Below are 17,098 nucleotides of genomic sequence, written 5' to 3'. Positions count from 1 at the left end.
GAAGGTTCAGTTCTGATTCTTTATGTGGCTGCCTCCCTCCCTTCCATCACTCCGGCATGGATCTCGCTCAGCTGTCGGCACAGCGCGGACCTGCCTTGTTCATGAGAGGGCAGGAATGCCGGGTGGTTAAGAGCGGACTCCCAGAACCCAGAGCCTCAGATCACATCCCAGTTCTGCCCCCTGCCAGCTGTGTGGCCTTCAGCAAATGACTGCGCTTCTCTGCGCTCATTTCCTCACCCGCAAAGCCCAGGCTATATCGGTACCCACCTCCCGGGGTTGTTTTGAGGCAAGAAGAGTCCACATAGACGAGCCCGAGGCGCCCGAGTCTCCCGCGGTGGGACGGGACTTCGCAGCGGGCACACACTTCATTGGTCCGTCCCCGCTGCCGGGGACCCGCTCCCACCCGGCCACGTCTTTGAAGTCTGCCGCCTGGGGCATAACTGACCAGCCGTCAGGGTCATTGCGATCTTCTGCTTCCTGGTGCTGTTTTGTGTCTTTTTAGGCTCGACACACAAAGCCTGGAGCGGGCGACCATGGACTACGAGGCGCCCCCGATGCCTTGCGGCTGTATCCTCCTCCCACCTGTGTGCGCATCTCAGGCCCTCAGGGGCCACGCCTGGAACCCCAGGAGAGGGCTCGGTCCTCGTGGCAGTGTTGGGGTTCCAGGCAGGCCACGGCCGAGGAGCTGGGGCGCCACACGGGGAAACCCAGGGGAGGATGGGAGGCTTCTGGGGCCTGGGGCTCACTGCGTGCTGCTGGGGGCGGGGGCAGCGACAGTTACAGACCCCGCCCGCTGGCCGGCTGAGTTTTCAGGAGGCAGCACCTAGGACTCCAGCCAGGAGGGTCCAGAGAAGCTGGAACTCTCCCCAGGGCCTGAACTGGGGGCTGTCCTTGGAACCAGTCAGGAAGGAGGTGAACATTATAAAGTAAGGATAGCCCCAGTTTGCTGGATCCTTCCCTGGGCCTGGCCCTGTCACAGCGGGTTATTAACTCAGTGCTTACCACAGCCTGGGTTGGTGGTGCTGCGAGCATTCCCATTTCACAGCTGAGAACACGGAGGCCCAGAGAGGCTAAGGACCTGCCCAAGGCCACAGAGCTGGGAAGGGGCCGGGCAGGTGAGTGAACACGAGCAGCCTGGCTCTCTCAGCCTGTTCTGGATGGACTGCCCATGGCTATGATATTGCCCAGAAACTGCCTCTCCTGCCCTGCCAGGCCCTGGAATGCTGGGAGCTGGTGGGGGACAGGGCTGAGGACTGTGGGACGCAGTCAGCAGTGGCGGCTCACGTGGCCACGACCCATCCCTCCCGGGGCTCCAAAGCTCATGTATTTCCCCCCTTAACACCCCCCGGACCCTGCACACTTGAAATGGACGGAGGAGGAGGGAACGGGCACTTCGTTCCTGTCATTTTACAACCAGGGAAACTGAGGCAGGGGACAGTTTGAGTCCCGGTCACTTCGGTCAGTGCCAGCACACAATGAGTTTGTGGCCCAAATGGTTCTCGTCCTGCCAGCTCCCTCTTGTCCTCCTGTCTCCCCGGCTTGGGGGACAGTTTTTAATTCTTGAAACACACACATACGCAGTTTAAATTCAAGTATATTTTGATGGGCTTCAGTCTCATAGAAAAAAAATGATTTTTTCCCTTTTATTCATCTATAGAAGCCCCCCAAAGTGTAGCCCTAAACTATCTTTGTCACTGTTTTGCTTTGTTCTCAGAAAATTAAGCCTGTTTTTCCTTAATAACATCTCCTAGTCATTTTCCAGTTGCAGCTCCTGACCAGCTGGGGCGACCCCTATTACATCGGTCTCACGGGCCTGGAGCTCTATGACGAGCGGGGAGAAAAGATCCCTCTGTCGGAAAACAGTATCCTTTCGAGGCTGAAGGGGACTCCCCCGCGATGGAAGGGAGCATGGGAGGGTCGAGGGGGAGGAGAGGAAATGTCCCTGTAGGAGCCAGACCCCAGGACTAAAAATGCCAGTGGGCTCTGCTGAGGGTCAGCTGCTGACCCTTGGGGTGGTGGGCAGAGCAGGGAACAGCTTCCAGCCACCCTTGCCAAGGCATCCATAGCAGGAATCCCCCAAGACAGGCCTGTGGCCCGGAGATTTGGGGGAGGGTACCAGCTGCACCCCCTCCTGGAGAACCACAAGGACTTGGGAGTTCTAAAGGCTCTGGCAAGGCCTGCAGAGAGAGCCGCCTATGGCACTGTATTCAACCCAGTGTGTCCTGAAGTTATTGACCGTGAACCCCTTTGTTCATGGAATGCTCACACCAGAACTTGCAAACTGCTAGCCCCACTGAGTTTTTAAATATTTTGGATTAGTCGCTGATATTTTTTTAAAAATCAGGGGGTTTCACGTGAAAATCTCCATCTTCAACTACTCTTGAGAAATTAGCAGTAGTCACGGCGATGATGGCTGGACCTGAGTAGCCACTGCCCTTTTCCCCAGACATGTCCTTACTGTCTCCTAACAGGCCCCCAAAACAAATCGCCAGTATTTACTGAGGGCTCGCTCTGTGAGGGCTTGTCCCATGGTACCTCCTTGGCCCTCATAACCATCTTGTGAAGTGAGTGCTATTATCCCCATTTTACACATGAGGAACTGAGACAGAGAGGTTAAGTAACTTGCCCAAGGTCACACAGCATGTGAGTGTGGGGCTGGGAGTCTGGCTCTGGAGACCATGCTCCAACTGCTGACCCTTGCCCTGTGGTCCCTGGGTTCCAGTTGGTTCCTTTTCTGCCTGCCCCAGGGGACACCATCCTCCTGGCCTGGGGTAAATGATTCCTGGTGGTTTCGGTGGTTATTAGTGACTTCTTGGGAGGTAGAAGGCTCGTTCGATTTTACTGAGCCTGCTCCCATCCATTCTGGGACGTGGAGGTTTTTATACCCATTTTACAGATGAGGAAGCAGGTCCCGAGATGCTCTGTGACTTGCCCCAGACCTCATAGGTCGGCAGGCACAGCCGGAGCTGGAACTGGTTGGTCCAGATCCGCGATAATGTCCAGCCCTCAAGTAGCCATCGCCGGGTCAGGCTCCCCCAGGGCGTCCCGTCTCAGGCTGGTCCCCCATGCCAAGGCCATATCCAACCATCCCTCAGCCCCTTTGCCAAAACAACAACAACAACAACAACCACCTTCGAAGTTTGCCCTCCACTCCCCAGAGTGCCAGCCACACATTTTGTTCCTGCCTCCAGCAGTCCCATGAGACTGCTGTTTTTCCAGCCGGCTGTCTGCCTGGCCGCCTCCCCTGTCCCTGACGTTGGCCACCCCGCCACACACCCCCACCGGCCTCGGTGCTCATTTTCCCCAGAATGTCTCATTTGGCCGTCCCTTTGCCGGCTGCCCCGAGCAGCAGACGGCCCTTCTGCCCGCCAGCCGCGCGTCCCCTGAGCCACGCCGTGAGCGCGAGGAGGCTGGCGCACGGCGCCGAGCACGCTGCGTGGGTTATAGCGCTTAGAGGCTCCCCAGATATCGCCGCCTTCCCCGACAGCGTGAACTCCCTGGAGGGCGTGTGCGGGGACGTGCGGACCCCTGACAAGCTCATCGACCAAGTGAATGACACGAGCGACGGCAGGCACATGTGGCTGGCCCCCATCCTGCCCGGCCTGGTGGGTTCGCGGGGGGACTCTGTGTCCTTGGTCTTGGTGACATGGCTTTCCTCCAGGCCAAGTTAAGGAATCAAAATGCCCGCAGGCCATCAGGAAGGCGCAGGTCTTCACTGACACGTCTGCCGGGCACCCGTTGGGGCCCACAGTTCATTCCCTTTGCACTTGGGGTGGTTACTGCAAGGGGCCCTGGAGAGACAAGGCCCCACATGGGACTCTGGAGCCCCCCTGCGGCAGGCACCCGTCGGTCCCCGGGGGTGACCACGTCCCCTGTGCCGCCTGCTCCTTGAGGTCACCGGGGAGGGACCCAACCCGGCGCTCTCTCTGGCCCCAGATCTGCCTGTCAGCTCTTCAGCTGACTCGGTTTCCCAGATCTCAGACCCTCCTGCTTGTCACTTAGGGATGTAGGGGTGGGCCATCGTGCCCCCAGGGCCTGGCGATGTTGATCGAGAGAGAGGAGACAGGCTGGGTGGCGACAGGTGGTTCTAGCCCTGCGCCAGCCAGACACCTGGGTGGAGGAGTGCAGCTGGCCCAGCGCATGCGTGCGACCGCCGAAGTGTCCCCTTTCCCTCCGTGTGACTGGGCAGGAGGACAAGGAAGTGTGTTTTCCTCTCAAAACACAGAGCAGCATCAGCAGCTGTTTTTCCGCAGCGTCTCCCCCCCTGAACCCCGAGTGTCCATCCGTGCCCCTGAGCGCCAGCCCCACCCCTGCAAAGGAGAAACACGGGGTCTCTCAGCCCCGAGACCGGGCCCCACCTGCCCGCTGCCATCTTGAGCTTGGCCAGCAGGTGTTCATCAGCCTCTTTCGGTGCAAGTCGCTTTCTGCAGCCGCCCGTCTCCCAGCTGGACCCAAACGCTTGTATCTGCCTGAGCCCCGTGGGCAGCCGAGCTTGAGGACCGTTACTATTTCCACAGCACAGCCGGAAGGCTGACCCTCCCCTAGCAGTACCCCACCCCTGCAACCCCCGACAGCCTCCGAGGCCTTCATGGGGGGGGGGCCGCCGGCTGAGACCCGGGGCTGGGGGCAGAGCTGAGCCTGCGGCCTGGGGCTGACGCTGAATGCTCATTGCTTTATTCTGTCTTGCAAGGGGTCCCCTAATGTGGAAGAGTCTTTGTTGGGGGGGCATGAGGGGAGGCCACCAGGTTTGACTTTACTAGCTGATTCTGCCACTGAGCTGGGCAACCCGCTCCCCGCTCCCCCTGCAGAGGTTCAAAGACACAGGCTGGAAATTACCCAGCAGCGCCTTCGGGGCCTGTCTGCTGTGCTTCTCATTTACGACTGGAGAAAGGACAGATCAGGGTCAAGGCGGTGCTCAGCGTCCGGGGGTGGGGGGAACAGTGCTCCCTGACTCTGCAGCCGGTGGCCTGCCCCTTTGGCCCCAGGGAAGCCCCGCGCTGTGTGTCTGGCTAGACCTGGGGGAGAGGGACAGGCGCACCCAGTTCTCTGCGGGTATTTAAATGAGGGCCACGCTGGGCTCAAGACAACAGGCCCTCCCAGAGCCAGTCCGCGGTTTGCTGCCAACGCAGCTGCACGTGACCGGACTCAAGATGGGCTTCCAGGAGACGGACGGCAGCGGGAACCCCACGCGCTGGGGCTCGCCCCTGCCCCCGCCCCGCCCGGCACCTCTGTTTCCAAACAGGCCTGTTTGAATGAGTGCTTGTCTCTGACAGGTGAACCGGGTTTATGTGATTTTCGATCTGCCCACTACCGTGTCTATGATCAAACTGTGGAATTACGCAAAGACGCCCCATCGCGGGGTGAAAGAGTTCGGCGTGAGTACTTACCAGCTGGGCTTCCCGCGAGAATTATGCTCATTGGTAATCAGGCTGCCAGCAGTTACACTTGTCGCGGTTTGATTTACTTCTCTCTGGTGCCACCTTAGACACAAGTGCCTGCGTCCCCGAGGCAGGGAAATTCGGCACCCCCCGTGATTCCGAAACCTGCCCCCCGTGATCTGAATCATCACCCTGAAAACCAGAAAGTGGCTTTTCTTTCCGAATCACATGGGTCTCGGGAGTTCTTCCCTCAGGGAGGCGATCCTGGGGCACGGAGACCGGGGGCCTGGGGGCCAATCCTTCCCCGATGGTCGACGATGGTCGGGAGGGCCTGAGACCCTCATGCAGGCCGGGCTAGCCGGCCAGGCTCAGGGCAGTAACTCGCTTGGCCCAAGGCCGCGGCGGGGGGGGGGGGGGAGGGGACCTTTGGCCCCACGGTGCGTCCCCTCCTCTCTGCCTGCCAGCTCCTGGTGGACGACTTGCTTGTGTACAACGGCATCCTGGCCATGGTGGGCCACCTGGTGGGGGGCATCCTGCCCACGTGCGAGCCCACGGTGCCCTACCACACCATCCTCTTCACCGAGGACGCGGACATCTGCCGCCAGGAGCGACACACCACCATCAGGTACGCCCGGCCCGCGGTCTCGCCCGTGGGCCCTAACGAGGACAGACGGCCGGGTCGAACCTCTGTCTCCCCTCCCCCAGCAATCAGGCGGAGGATCAGGACGTCCAGATGATGGATGAAAACCAGCTTATCACCAGCTCGAGAAGGAAACAGAGCACGGTTGACCCAGGTCAGTTTCGCGGCTCTGCCCAGAGTGTCGCCCGCGGGACTCCAGGCTGCGTAGATGGGGAGCTGACAGGGTCCCGCACCCACGCCCACTCCTGCCTGCCCCTCGGACCCCTTTTCTCTCCCCAGGAGACTGTAGGGGGCTGAGGAGGGCCTGTGGGGGCAGAACCCCGGGAGCAACGTGCAGTCCCCTTCCCATAGGCACCTGGAGCTCGGTGTGGCCTCCTGGGAGCCCAGCTTTGGGGTGCAAGCGGAAAAGGCCGCTAAGGACAGACGGACTATATGGAAGGGGTTGCCCTGGACCGTGGGAAACCAGGGAGGATGCCCGGGCCGAGGGCTTCCCAGAGGAGGTGGTGTTTGAGCTGTACCCTAAGACATGCAGGGAGTTGGCCAGGCAGAGGCAACAGCGTGGCAGAGCCTGCTGTGGGGGCGGGGGGGGGCGGCGACAGGTCAGTGTGCCCGGGTGCCAAGCTCGGAGGCTGCCGGAGAGCTGTGGACTCCTCACTCCCAAGGGAGTGTGGGGCCGCCCTCGGGGACTGAAGCTGGGTAACGCCCTCCTCTCTGTACTCTCCCTTGACAGCCTTACGCCCCAAAACGTGCATAAGCGAGAAAGAGACAGTGCGACGGTGGCGGTGCTGACCACGGAGGAGGGAGAGCTGGTCCCCCAGCCAGCAGGGCCTTTGTCACCCCCCCACTCCTGGTGCCTGTGTCACCCGCCCCCGGTCCTCAGCTGTGGCAGCCTGGACTCTGGGGGCTGGAAGAGCGAGAGGGGACTTGTGTGGCTGGGCCTTCCTCTGCTCCTCGGCTCCGGGGCACCCTCCCAGGACAGCTGGCTTGGTGCCCGCAGGCTCCAGCCCAGCAGGGCCGAATGCACCCACGCCTGCGCCCACAAACGCTGGGCCGCCTCAGGCCAGGACGCTGTGGTGCCCCGGGGGGGCCTCCCCTCCCTGCACAGCGTGGCTGCCCAAGGCCGGGGCGGGGGTGCCTCAGACACCAGCCCCAACATGCGGGGGCGCAGGGGGAGGCCCAAGCGGAGGTGCCAACAACTCCCCTCCCCGCCACATCCCTGCCTCATCTGGGGGCTGGCGGAGCTGGCTGAGAGGGTGGGGTTGTTCCCTGGTCCCCCGAATGTCGAATGTTGAGCCAGGACTGCTCCAACCCCCTTCCCTCGTCCCAGCCTGGAGGACGGACCCGTCAGCATTGCGTGTGTCTCTTGGAGGAAAGGAAGGGAGCGGTGCCCACCTGTCGTGCGTCCAAGCCACGTAGCCCAGGCAGTGGACAGCTTCACCCCCCCCCCCCCCCAGACGACTGGCAGGGCCCGTCCAACGTCAGGATACGGGGCAGGCCCAGGACCAGGCCACGACCCCACCCTCGGGCCGAGGCCACCTCCCCTTCCACTTGAACTTTTATCTGGAGGCGGGCGGCCCCTCCCTCTGGTCTGAGCTCGGGCTCCTCCCACTCGCTCCTCCCGTTGTTCCGCGCAGGTGCCCCTGCAGTCAGCGGTGCTTGTTGCCCAGCCTGCCCCCCTTCCAGCAGCTTCCCCGCGAGTTGGAAATGTGCCTTGCACCCCCAACCGAGTGAAGCTCAGAACGTATCTATTTGCATCGATGTAACAAGCTGGGATCAGGGACCTAATTGGTTTCCCAGTGGTGGGTAATTTCTCGTTCCAAATATTAATCCGTTGTTTTCCTGGCGCCCAGCCCGGCCCCCGCCGCAGCACGGTACTCGGTACTCGAAGTAGGTTCCTATGCAACCGAGAGCCCCACAAATACTTCGTGAGCTTTGCAGCTTCCGCGGAGCAGCCATGCAAATGCGCTTTTCATTTGGAGCCTGGGGCCGATGTGAAGATAAGGAATTGTTTCTCCCGGAGAAGATCCGTCATTTCTGTAGCATCCAGGGCCCCCCAGCTTCAGTGCTCCCCTCCCAGACGTGGCAACCAGGAGAGCTGCGGCCCGGGGGGAGCAGGGGGCTCATCCAGCCAGCCCTTAAGGACCAAAGCCAGTGCCGCCACTATAAAGGCAGCCCAGCTCCCTGTCCCCACGCGAGGCGGGGGCACAGGTCAGACCACCACGCACACTCACTCCCAGAACCTCTGCTGCTGTTGATAGTAACTGTATGCGCCATGTGCCGTAGGAGGGGCAGAAAGCTGCACAGGCATCAACTGTAAAATAAGTTTCTATTTTTTTCTCTTGCAAAATCAATAAAAGATGTTATTAAGAATATGGTCCCACGTGCTGGATTTGGGGTCAGGCAGAGGGAGCCCATGCTGCCTCCAAGAACGGAGTCAGAGTTCACTGGAGGCCGGCGAATGACGCGGGGCAAGTCCCCTCTCAGAGCTTCCCTTTCCCCACCTGCAAGTGGGGGCACGATCATAGACAGATGACAGTGGTTATTTTGTGTCCCGCACCACCTCATGGAATCCACGTCACAACCCTATGGGGTAGGCACTATTATGACCCTCCCTTTACAGATGAGAGAATTGAGGCACAGAGAGGTTGAGTAACTTGCCCAAGACACACAGCTTCAGAAGCCATTAGTGCACAGATCCCGGGATAACCTCGGGAGAGCTGAGGCGGTGTGGAATCCCTGGGTCTTTCCTTGGGGTTACCCTTAGAGTTACGTGGATCCTAGAAGCCAAGCCCCCCGAGGCCGGATTCCTGTGGTTGCACTGGTGCTACGCAAGAGGGCCCCTTGGAAACCCCACCTCCCTCCTCTGGCCCAGGAGGGGAGTGTCTCCCCGGCCCCCCACTGTTGGAGAGCCTCCCCGACCTCCATCTGTAGCATCTCCGGGCCAGCCCTGGAGCCACCGGAGGGCAGGCAAGGCCGTGCAGTGTGGGGTGGGAGGCCGCATGGCGCATTCCAGCTTCGGGGCCACGATCCGCCTCGCAGCCCCCAGCCAGAGCCCTGGTCTGACGTCCGGGAGCAAAGCCGGCCCATGAGGACCTGGTCAGCAGCGCACACCCCTTCTTGGGGACAGCTGTAACTCAGGGACAATGGTCCAGAGATGCCAGACCTTCAAGGATTTTAAGAGACGCCAGAAATCCAGGTGTTTTATCTATTTTTAATGTGAAATCTCACTTGTAAGTGTTGGCTCAACTTAACCAAGCAAACACCAAGTGAACCAAACCGGTTACCCGTCCTGCATAGCCACCCCCCCCCCGACTCCACCCTAGGTCCCACCTGCCTCGGCATGAACCCCAGCATCCCCTTCCTTCCTGGTCCCCCTGAAGACTGCAGTCCCCAGCCTGTGGCTCCCCGAACACCCCAGAGCTGGTTCCTCCCTGGGAAGTCAGCGGAGGGAGGGGATCGATCCTGGACCCTCAGACCCCCTAGGGCACAAAGGCAGAGGTCAGTCCGGGTACCTTTGCCTGCTGGAGTGGCAGTCCCCCCCCCCCCCAGCCCCCGAGCCGAGCCGCAGTGGGAGAACAGAGGCCTTGCCCTGGGCGTCCTGCTTCCCACCGCACACATCAGCACTGGGCCCAAATTACCTCGAAGCTGCAACTGTCGGGTTGGGGGGCTGGCCGGCACCCGGCGTGGGGTTCCGCTCTGGGCCACAGCTGACGAATGGGAAGAGCAGGCCAGGGCTCCGAGGAACCTCCCCTCAGGCCTCCGGGGACCTGCCGCCTCGTCCGGCAGTGGGAGGGACCTGCTCTGTGCGTGTCTTCCTTGGTCCCCAGACAGTTCTGCACAGGGCACCACGACCTCAGAAGGCCCCAGGTGGTCCCCCGAGCCTGCCAAGGCTGTCTCTGCGCTCTGACGGGGCGACTGCCCCAGCCCAGGCCTGTTGCCGCCGCGTCCTCACCTCCCCCCTGCCCCCGCCTGGATATGCCTTTCGGAGGCTCCTGATCCCACCCGGGGCTGGACAAGTCCCTGTTTCTCTGCTCTGGTCCCCGTTACTCTCGGCTGCCGGGTTCCCCACGGCCCCTCTGCCTCAGGCCCCGCCTGCGCCCCTCACCTGTGTCCCCTCCACAGCCCTGCCTGAAGTGGAGCGAGCACACGTGCCTGCGATCCAACCCCAGGTGTGCACACGGAGGCTTCCAGAAGGAAAGAGTGCCCTTGCGGCTGAGCTGGACTCATCCCTGGAGCAACCCGGCCCCGCCTTCCACCTGCCCCTCCTGACCTTCGGACGACCTCCCAGCCTCCGCTAGCTGGAGCTCATTGGGCCACAAGGGGCGCTGGCCTTAGAGCACAGGTGGAGGTCTCAGCCTCTGCACCCCCAGGCCACCCACACTCACCCTGGCCGTTCCCTGGGGGATTGGGAGGGTCCAAGGAGGGGAGGGGGTTGGTGCAGGGGCTCGCCAGCTCGGCCTCATACAGTGGAACTTCTCCTGCACAGAAGCCCCTTCCCGCTCCCCCTGGAATCCCAGGGACCCCCCAGCCCCCACATCCCAGCCCGTCCTGGCAGCGTCAGCCTGGCCACTGGTCTCCCATAAGGCAGAGGCTCAGCCGGTGTCAGTCCAGGATGAAATGTGACCCCAAAAGCAATTACCGGGGTGTCGCGGGCTGGGCTGTGCTGGGGACAGGGCAGAGGTCCCGCTCCGGGATTTCCTGTCCGTCCAGGCAGTAAATCCCACGCAGAGGAGATTGGTTTTTCCTCATGACTGATGGTCCCCAGCTGGGCTGAGTTTGTCCTCAGTCCCGCGGCGGGGCCGTCCACTGGTGCGGTGGTGCGATCTGTCACTGGCCACAGCCCCGGAGTGAGGGGTGAGGGGCGCTGAACTCCAGCCCCCCCAAGCCGTGTGTCCCGGGCCGCATCTCCTGGGGGTTGAGGTCAGGTGCTTTCCTAATTCATCCACTCAGATGACGCTTTCCCTGATTCCCCTCGTGGCCCCAAATGGCCCATGGTGTCCCCATCTGTACAGCATCAAAGCCCAGACAGGAGCCTCAGAAAACAGCCAGCCGAGCCCAGGTGTCCCTCGTGCCTTCACCCACTCCTGAGCCGCACTGGGACGACGTATCTCATCCCTGGTGCCCCCGCAGCCTAAGCCCCCACCGTCTCCCAGCAGGACCTGCCACAGCCCCCTCTCTGGTCATCCTGCCTCTGCCTTGCACCCCATCTCCCAGGCCTTCCCCCCACACAACCAGGAGGAACTTGCTGTGTCCTCCTCTAAAAACCCTCGTGGCCATGGTTCCCTGTGGCCTTCCAGGCAAAGGCCGCACTCCTGGCCATCACCCACAGACCCCACCGGCTCTGACCCCTGAAGACCAATGGCTCAGCAGCAGACTTCGTGCCCTCGCCTTGAGCTCCAAGCACTGGGTCCTGTCATAGTGCCACACACAACAGTCCTCTCAACCCCAGGGCCTTTGCACATGCTGTGGCTGCTACCCATACTCCCTTGCTGCTTCCTTCAGTCCCTGCTTCATGGCCCTTCCTGAGAGGCCACCCTCAACATTCCAGTGTAAATCAGGCCTTCCCTTGGTTCGCTTACATAGCACTTCTCATGCTTGGAGTGATACTGCTGTTGTTTGAATGATTTGAGTGGTCTCTGTCTCCTCACGGAATACGAACTCCATGAGGGTGAAGATCGTGTCCTCCTGACTCGCCATGGCAGCTCCCGTGGTTCGTGGATGAATGGGGCCCGCTGCAGGTCTGTGGTGGTCTCAGGATTTGAACGAACTCCACGGCCTCTGAGGCTTTCCTCTGTCCTCACTTCCTCCCAGGGGATGAAGTGTGACAAGTCCCCAGCGTGACAAGTCAGGCCTGGCTGCGGCAAATGGACACCCATGAGTCAAGCTGACCTTTCCATTACCTGAGGGAGACAAGCGTGTGGCCGGGAGAAGCTGGCTTTGGTGAGGGCGGCAGGGACGACGGCTCATCACGGCCACCAGCCGAAGGCGGAGGTCAGCCCCACGACTTCCTGCGGCCTGGACCTGCCCATTACCCTTAGCTCGGGCCCCCACGGCCCCTGCACCTGGGGAGAGGAGGCGGTGTGAGCCAACCCAGGGCCAGTGCGCGTCCAGGACCAGCTCCCGCCCTGGGAACGTGTGCTCGGGGCCCGTGGGCGCACACTTGGCACCGAGCGCTAACTCGGGCTTGCTGGGCCGGTGTGGGCGCGGGAGCCCGGGGAGCATGGCTACAGGGACACTGGGCGCGGGGACCCAGGCACCCCCTGCCTTCAGCCCAGGCGGTCTTCCCTCCTCCCAGAGGCAGGCCGACCGCGGCGTTTGCTCCCCGCGTGAAGACCACCCTCCCAGTTACACTCAGTAGGGAGCCGCTGGGACCAGGCCCGGGCCTGCCAGGCAGCGCGTCCTCTCACCTAACGAGAAGCCTTCTTGCCGCCAGCTCCGTGAGGCTCCCCCTCTGCCCGACAGGTGCCCAGAGGGACAGGAGGACGGGTGGGTGGGCTTGTGCAGGGGATAAGTAAGGCCTTTACCTGAGCCGTCCGCAGACCACAACCACGTACCACTTGCACGATTATTTATTGAATATTTTTCTTCAAGCCAGCTCTTTGTCTTTTTACTGAAATGCCTATTTTGGTTTCGTCCTAAGCGATAGCGTCGGTGAAATCATGACACTAATGTGCCCGTTACACATTGTTTCCTAATACACGTTTACATAAACACAACTATTAAAATAGATTAAAATTTTGCCCACGTGTCAATGAAAATCATCTCCTGGACGTGGGTGGTCCAGCCGCCAACTACAGAAGGGCCCCGGCTGAGGAGAAAGAGCCCCGGGACGCCTGGTGCCCAGGGAGCCCAGCCCACGTCCTGCCCGGGGGCCAGAGCCCACACTCCCTGTCCTGACGATCGAGGTCTTTGTCAGGGGACCCCACTCCCCCTCCCAGCCCCATCTCCCGCCCCACACAGTAGGTGCACAATATTTACGGACTGACTGGAAAATGGATGAATGAATCACTGGGTTAATGAACGCATGCGTGATGATGAGCCCACAGATCCGCGTGGTGACCCCGGACACCTGAGACTCAAGCTGCCTGGACCCGCCCCTGCCCCAGCCTGGAATCTGAGAACCTCTGCCAGCTTTCCCTTCCATGTCAGTCTATTGACTAGCTCATGACTAGCTCCTGAATCTGCCCTCGTTGCCCCATCCCTGCGGCCACTGTGCGAACCAGACCACCCGCTTCTCTCCGTCTGAGCTTGGGAGGGATACGGAGGCAGAAATCCTCCTAGAAGGCACAGCGGGGCGGCCCCAGGATGAAGTCCAATCTTCCTAGGGAGACTTCGCGTCCCTCTGGCCTGGCTCCCCTGACCTCCTCTCGTCTGAGCTGGATTTCTCACCCTGACGGCCCTCCCTTCTCTCCACACCTGCTGTCTAGACTGTTGTACGGTTCCTAGAATGTTCCCACTTTCTTGCTCCTCTCCTCTTGCCTGACAGCTAGACAACCTTCACGTCTTGGCTTCAGTATCTTTTTCCCAAAGGAGCTCTCCTGACCACCGCCGCCTCCCTCCCCCAGCAGGTGCTGCCTATGGGCGTCCCGCAGCCCCCGACTTTCCCCATCAAGAGCAAACACCAACAAGCACTGGGTGCCAGGCTCTGTTCTAAATCCCATACGTCCAGCAGCTCAGTTAGCCCTCAGGACAGCTGTTAAGAGGTAGGTGTAAGGATTATCTCCATGCGCCCATGGAGATGAGGCACAGAGAGGTTAGGTCACTTGCCTAAGGTCTCAAGTGGAGGAACTGGAACATAAACCCAGTCTGCCTGGCCCCAGAGCCGCACACCAAGCACGTCACACACGGTACAACAACCGTCTGTCTAGTTCTCTGTCACACCCATCTGTGAGGACAGACACCCGTCTGGAGGGCTCCATATGCTACTGCAGTGCTTGGCACATAGTAGGAGCACAATGAACTGTGGCATCGGGTAGATGGATACGCGGATAGTTAAATAATGAGGAGGGGTCATGCACAGAAGGAAGATGGACAGACATCTGATACAAGGAGGGACGACATTTGGTAAGTGGAGGATGGATGGATGGATGATGGATGGATGGATGGACGGACGGACGGATGATAGAGGATGGATAGACAGGTGGATGATGGATGGATAGATGATGGGCAGATAATGGAGGATGGATAATGGACGGACTTATGGAAGGATGAAGAACATTCTCTACTCGGGGGAAAGCTCTAGAAATCCTTCTGAAAAGGGATGAGACTTCTTTAAGTTCTGGTTCTGACCATCTCTGCCATTCACTAGCTCCGTGATCTTGGGCAAGTTACTTCATCTCTGTGACCCTAAGTGCCCTCATCTTTATAATAGGGATGCTTCCCCAGGCACCTAAGCCCCAGGACTCAATGTAAAAGTAGCTCTAGAAATAAGGTCAAGGGTCCCCATGGAGTCAGGGCAGCTTAGGTCCTGGGCTTGAGGGCCTGTCTCCCAAATTTCCCACCTGCCTGTCCCATACCTACCTTGCCCACCCTCTGGAATCCAAGGCAGCCTGCCAGCCTGGCTCTGCCCTGACCCCGACCTCCCAGACCCAGCTTCCACTCTGGGCTCCATCCTTCTAGCACCTCAGTGTCTGGCCCTGACCCCAGCACACTGAGCCTGTCTCACCTTCAGGCTCCTTGAGGACCCGACAGGATGGGGCCGTGGGGGGCAGCCACAGCCCAGAGAGCAACTGGCCTCCACACATAGCAAGAAAACAGGTTCAACAAGCATTTATTGTGCCCCTGCTGTGTGCCTGCTGTGTGCCCCCCTCTATGGTGCCAGCGCCAGGAAGCCCCACCTGCTCCCTGCCTCGTGCAGGGCTCCGTGCCGCCAAACACCCCCTGAACTTCCCGGCCGGCTTTCCGTGGCCAACGGCCGTGTCTTTCATGGCATCCCAGCTGCACCGGACAGGGCGCTGCGTGTGATGGTGACAAGAGTCAGGAGTTGCTGTCCCAAAGTCGCCATGTGCAGCCCTGTGCATTTCCCCAGACCACCCCGGCTCCATGTCCAGGGCCCTGAGCCCCAGGCGGCGGTGGGAAGGGCAGGCCTGTGTCTCCCACACAGGCTGGCTGAGTTCACAGCACACAGGCCAGCTTTCCAGGGGCACCAGACCAGCGATCTTCTGGCGGGGGCCGGTTCCAATGACAGCCTGAGGTCTGGGGGCCACGCTGGGTCTCAGTCACACCCAGTGCCCCAGGACCCAGCACTGGCGGTTCAGCTCTGGCACCTCCTGGGCAGAGCTCCGGGGCCAGGAATCCCCCATGTGTGGATGGTGTCCTGCCAAGAGACGGGGTGGTCAGTACGGACGGCTGCCTTCCTCCATCCACGCACCCACTGCCCACCCACCTATCAACCCACACCCGGCTCTCTACCTACCACCTCACTCACCAGCTCACCAGCCCGTGTCCCCATCACCCACCCACCCGGACGTACACCCGCCAACACCGCCATCCACTCCCCACCCACCAGTGTGCCCACCACCCCGCTCGGACACGCTCTTCCCACCCACAGTCCCAAACCCACTCTTGCGCCTCCCACACCTGTCCACACACCACCCAGCCCCCTCCAGACCCATTAACACCTCAGCAGCTGACCTCCCACAGCCCCACCTACCAGCAACCAGAAACAACCACCTAGCCTCCCGCTCGCCCACCCCCCACCTCACCTGCCCACCTGCCCACTTCCCAACCTGCTGCCACATCCCTGACCCCCCACCGTGCACCCATCCACCAGCGCTCCACCCTCCTGCCCCTCTCGCTCCCCTGCCCACCCGGCTCCCCAGCCACCCCTCCCCCAGCCAGCCCGGACCGCCTCTCCACCTACCCACCCACTGCCCCGCCAGGCTTCCCCAAGTGACACTGTGTCTCCACAGGTTCAAGGAGCTGGGGGAGGGTTAGAAGGACAAGTATGCAACTCCTGGCCCCAGTCCCTGTGTGACCCCAGGGACCGAGCGTGAGTGTGTGGTTGTGCCCAAGTGACTCCGAGCAGCTCGCTGGCCCACGGCAGGGACTCCACCACCTCCTTCCACTGCCCGCTGCTCCAGGGGCCTGGGCGAGCGGAAGGCTGGGAGCTGGTCCTCACCCAACACGCTCACCCCTCTTTCCCTGGATTCTCAGAAGCCTGCTCCCTGCCTTCGCTCAAACGCCTCCCCAGTGTCTCTGACCCGCCAGAACCACGTCCATCACCACATTGAGACCTGCTACCATGTCCCAGCACCCCCTGTGACTCAAACCCTCAAGGCCCAGCTCATGTCTCCCCGCCTCCAGGAAGCCCCCCCACATCTCTTTGAGGCCCTGGGCTGCTTCCCTCATCTTGCAGCACGCACCCCAGTGGCAGTCCCCGGCTTGGCCCCCATCAGACCACGCGCCGAGGACAACGACGGCTTGACAGATGCCCCATGATGGATCAGACAGGCTCCAAGTAGCAACCCCCACTGAGGTGGGAATTCCTGAAGCCAAGCTCTCGCTTGCACACCTCTACAGACAGACAGCTCATAACCCTTCCTCCACTCCCAAAGCAGCTCTGTTGGGAAAGTCCTCCTCACAGCAAAGGCTGGAAGGCCACGGGCAAAGGGGAGGATCATTGTGCCAATTACGGGGGGGGTGGGGGGGTGGTTGCGGGGTTTTGTGCTTTGACTTTTTTCTGTTTTTAATATTCTTTAATGTTACTGCTTTGCTAATTTTACTGTATTTTTAAAAGGTGGGAAATATTTGGCAAACATTCTGGAACCATTTGGCCTCGGGAAGAAGGTCTGTTTTGGCCCCAGCCACCGAAACAGTTGCATTCTTTGGAAGTGAATGCTGCCAAGATATAGGTGTTTGGATTTAAAAAAAAAAAAATCTAGAGGCAAATATTTGATGTGCAGAAAGGTTTGATTGTTTTTCTAAATGAATATTTAAAAGTGATCGTAGCTGCTCTCACCATCGCCAACAGGCCGAACCCCAGAGAGTCTGCTGGAATAGACAGAGAGGGATCATGCACTTTGAAGGAAAAGGAGAGGCCATGATCCCTATCCTTCCTCTTGAGGTAAAATCAGGCTGC

The 17,098-nt window shown here is 60.6% G+C and overlaps 2 protein-coding genes across 8 annotated transcripts in view; one reads left to right on the top strand and one right to left on the bottom strand.

The window, feature by feature from the left end:
* Positions 1-8,388, top strand: part of KATNIP (katanin interacting protein) — a 183,259-nt gene extending 174,871 nt beyond the window's left edge. For all 6 annotated transcript variants that reach the window (XM_087869345.1, XM_087869348.1, XM_045775225.2 and 3 more), the window contains 7 exons: positions 503-567; positions 1,752-1,862; positions 3,466-3,605; positions 5,274-5,375; positions 5,843-6,003; positions 6,084-6,172; positions 6,749-8,388. In XM_087869345.1, coding sequence (XP_087725471.1) covers positions 503-567; positions 1,752-1,862; positions 3,466-3,605; positions 5,274-5,375; positions 5,843-6,003; positions 6,084-6,172; positions 6,749-6,807 — 727 coding nt within the window. In that variant the 3' untranslated portion in view covers positions 6,808-8,388. The remainder of the gene's footprint in view (positions 1-502; positions 568-1,751; positions 1,863-3,465; positions 3,606-5,273; positions 5,376-5,842; positions 6,004-6,083; positions 6,173-6,748) is intronic.
* Positions 8,389-12,931: 4,543 nt separating this feature from the next.
* Positions 12,932-17,098, bottom strand: part of GSG1L (GSG1 like) — a 208,535-nt gene continuing 204,368 nt past the window's right edge. Inside the window, exon 6 of one of the 2 annotated variants that reach the window (XM_087869321.1) lies at positions 12,932-15,334. In XM_087869321.1, the coding sequence (XP_087725447.1) occupies positions 15,237-15,334 (98 nt within the window). In that variant the 3' untranslated portion in view covers positions 12,932-15,236. The remainder of the gene's footprint in view (positions 15,335-17,098) is intronic. The other variant, XM_045775242.2, reaches the window with a different exon arrangement.

The sequence above is a fragment of the Ursus americanus genome, chromosome 2, assembly GCF_024610735.1.
Source record: "Ursus americanus isolate L20-20 chromosome 2, mUrsAme1.1.p, whole genome shotgun sequence".
Classification (NCBI taxonomy): Eukaryota; Metazoa; Chordata; class Mammalia; order Carnivora; family Ursidae; genus Ursus; species Ursus americanus.
This window is presented reverse-complemented; position numbering and strand designations above follow the sequence as displayed.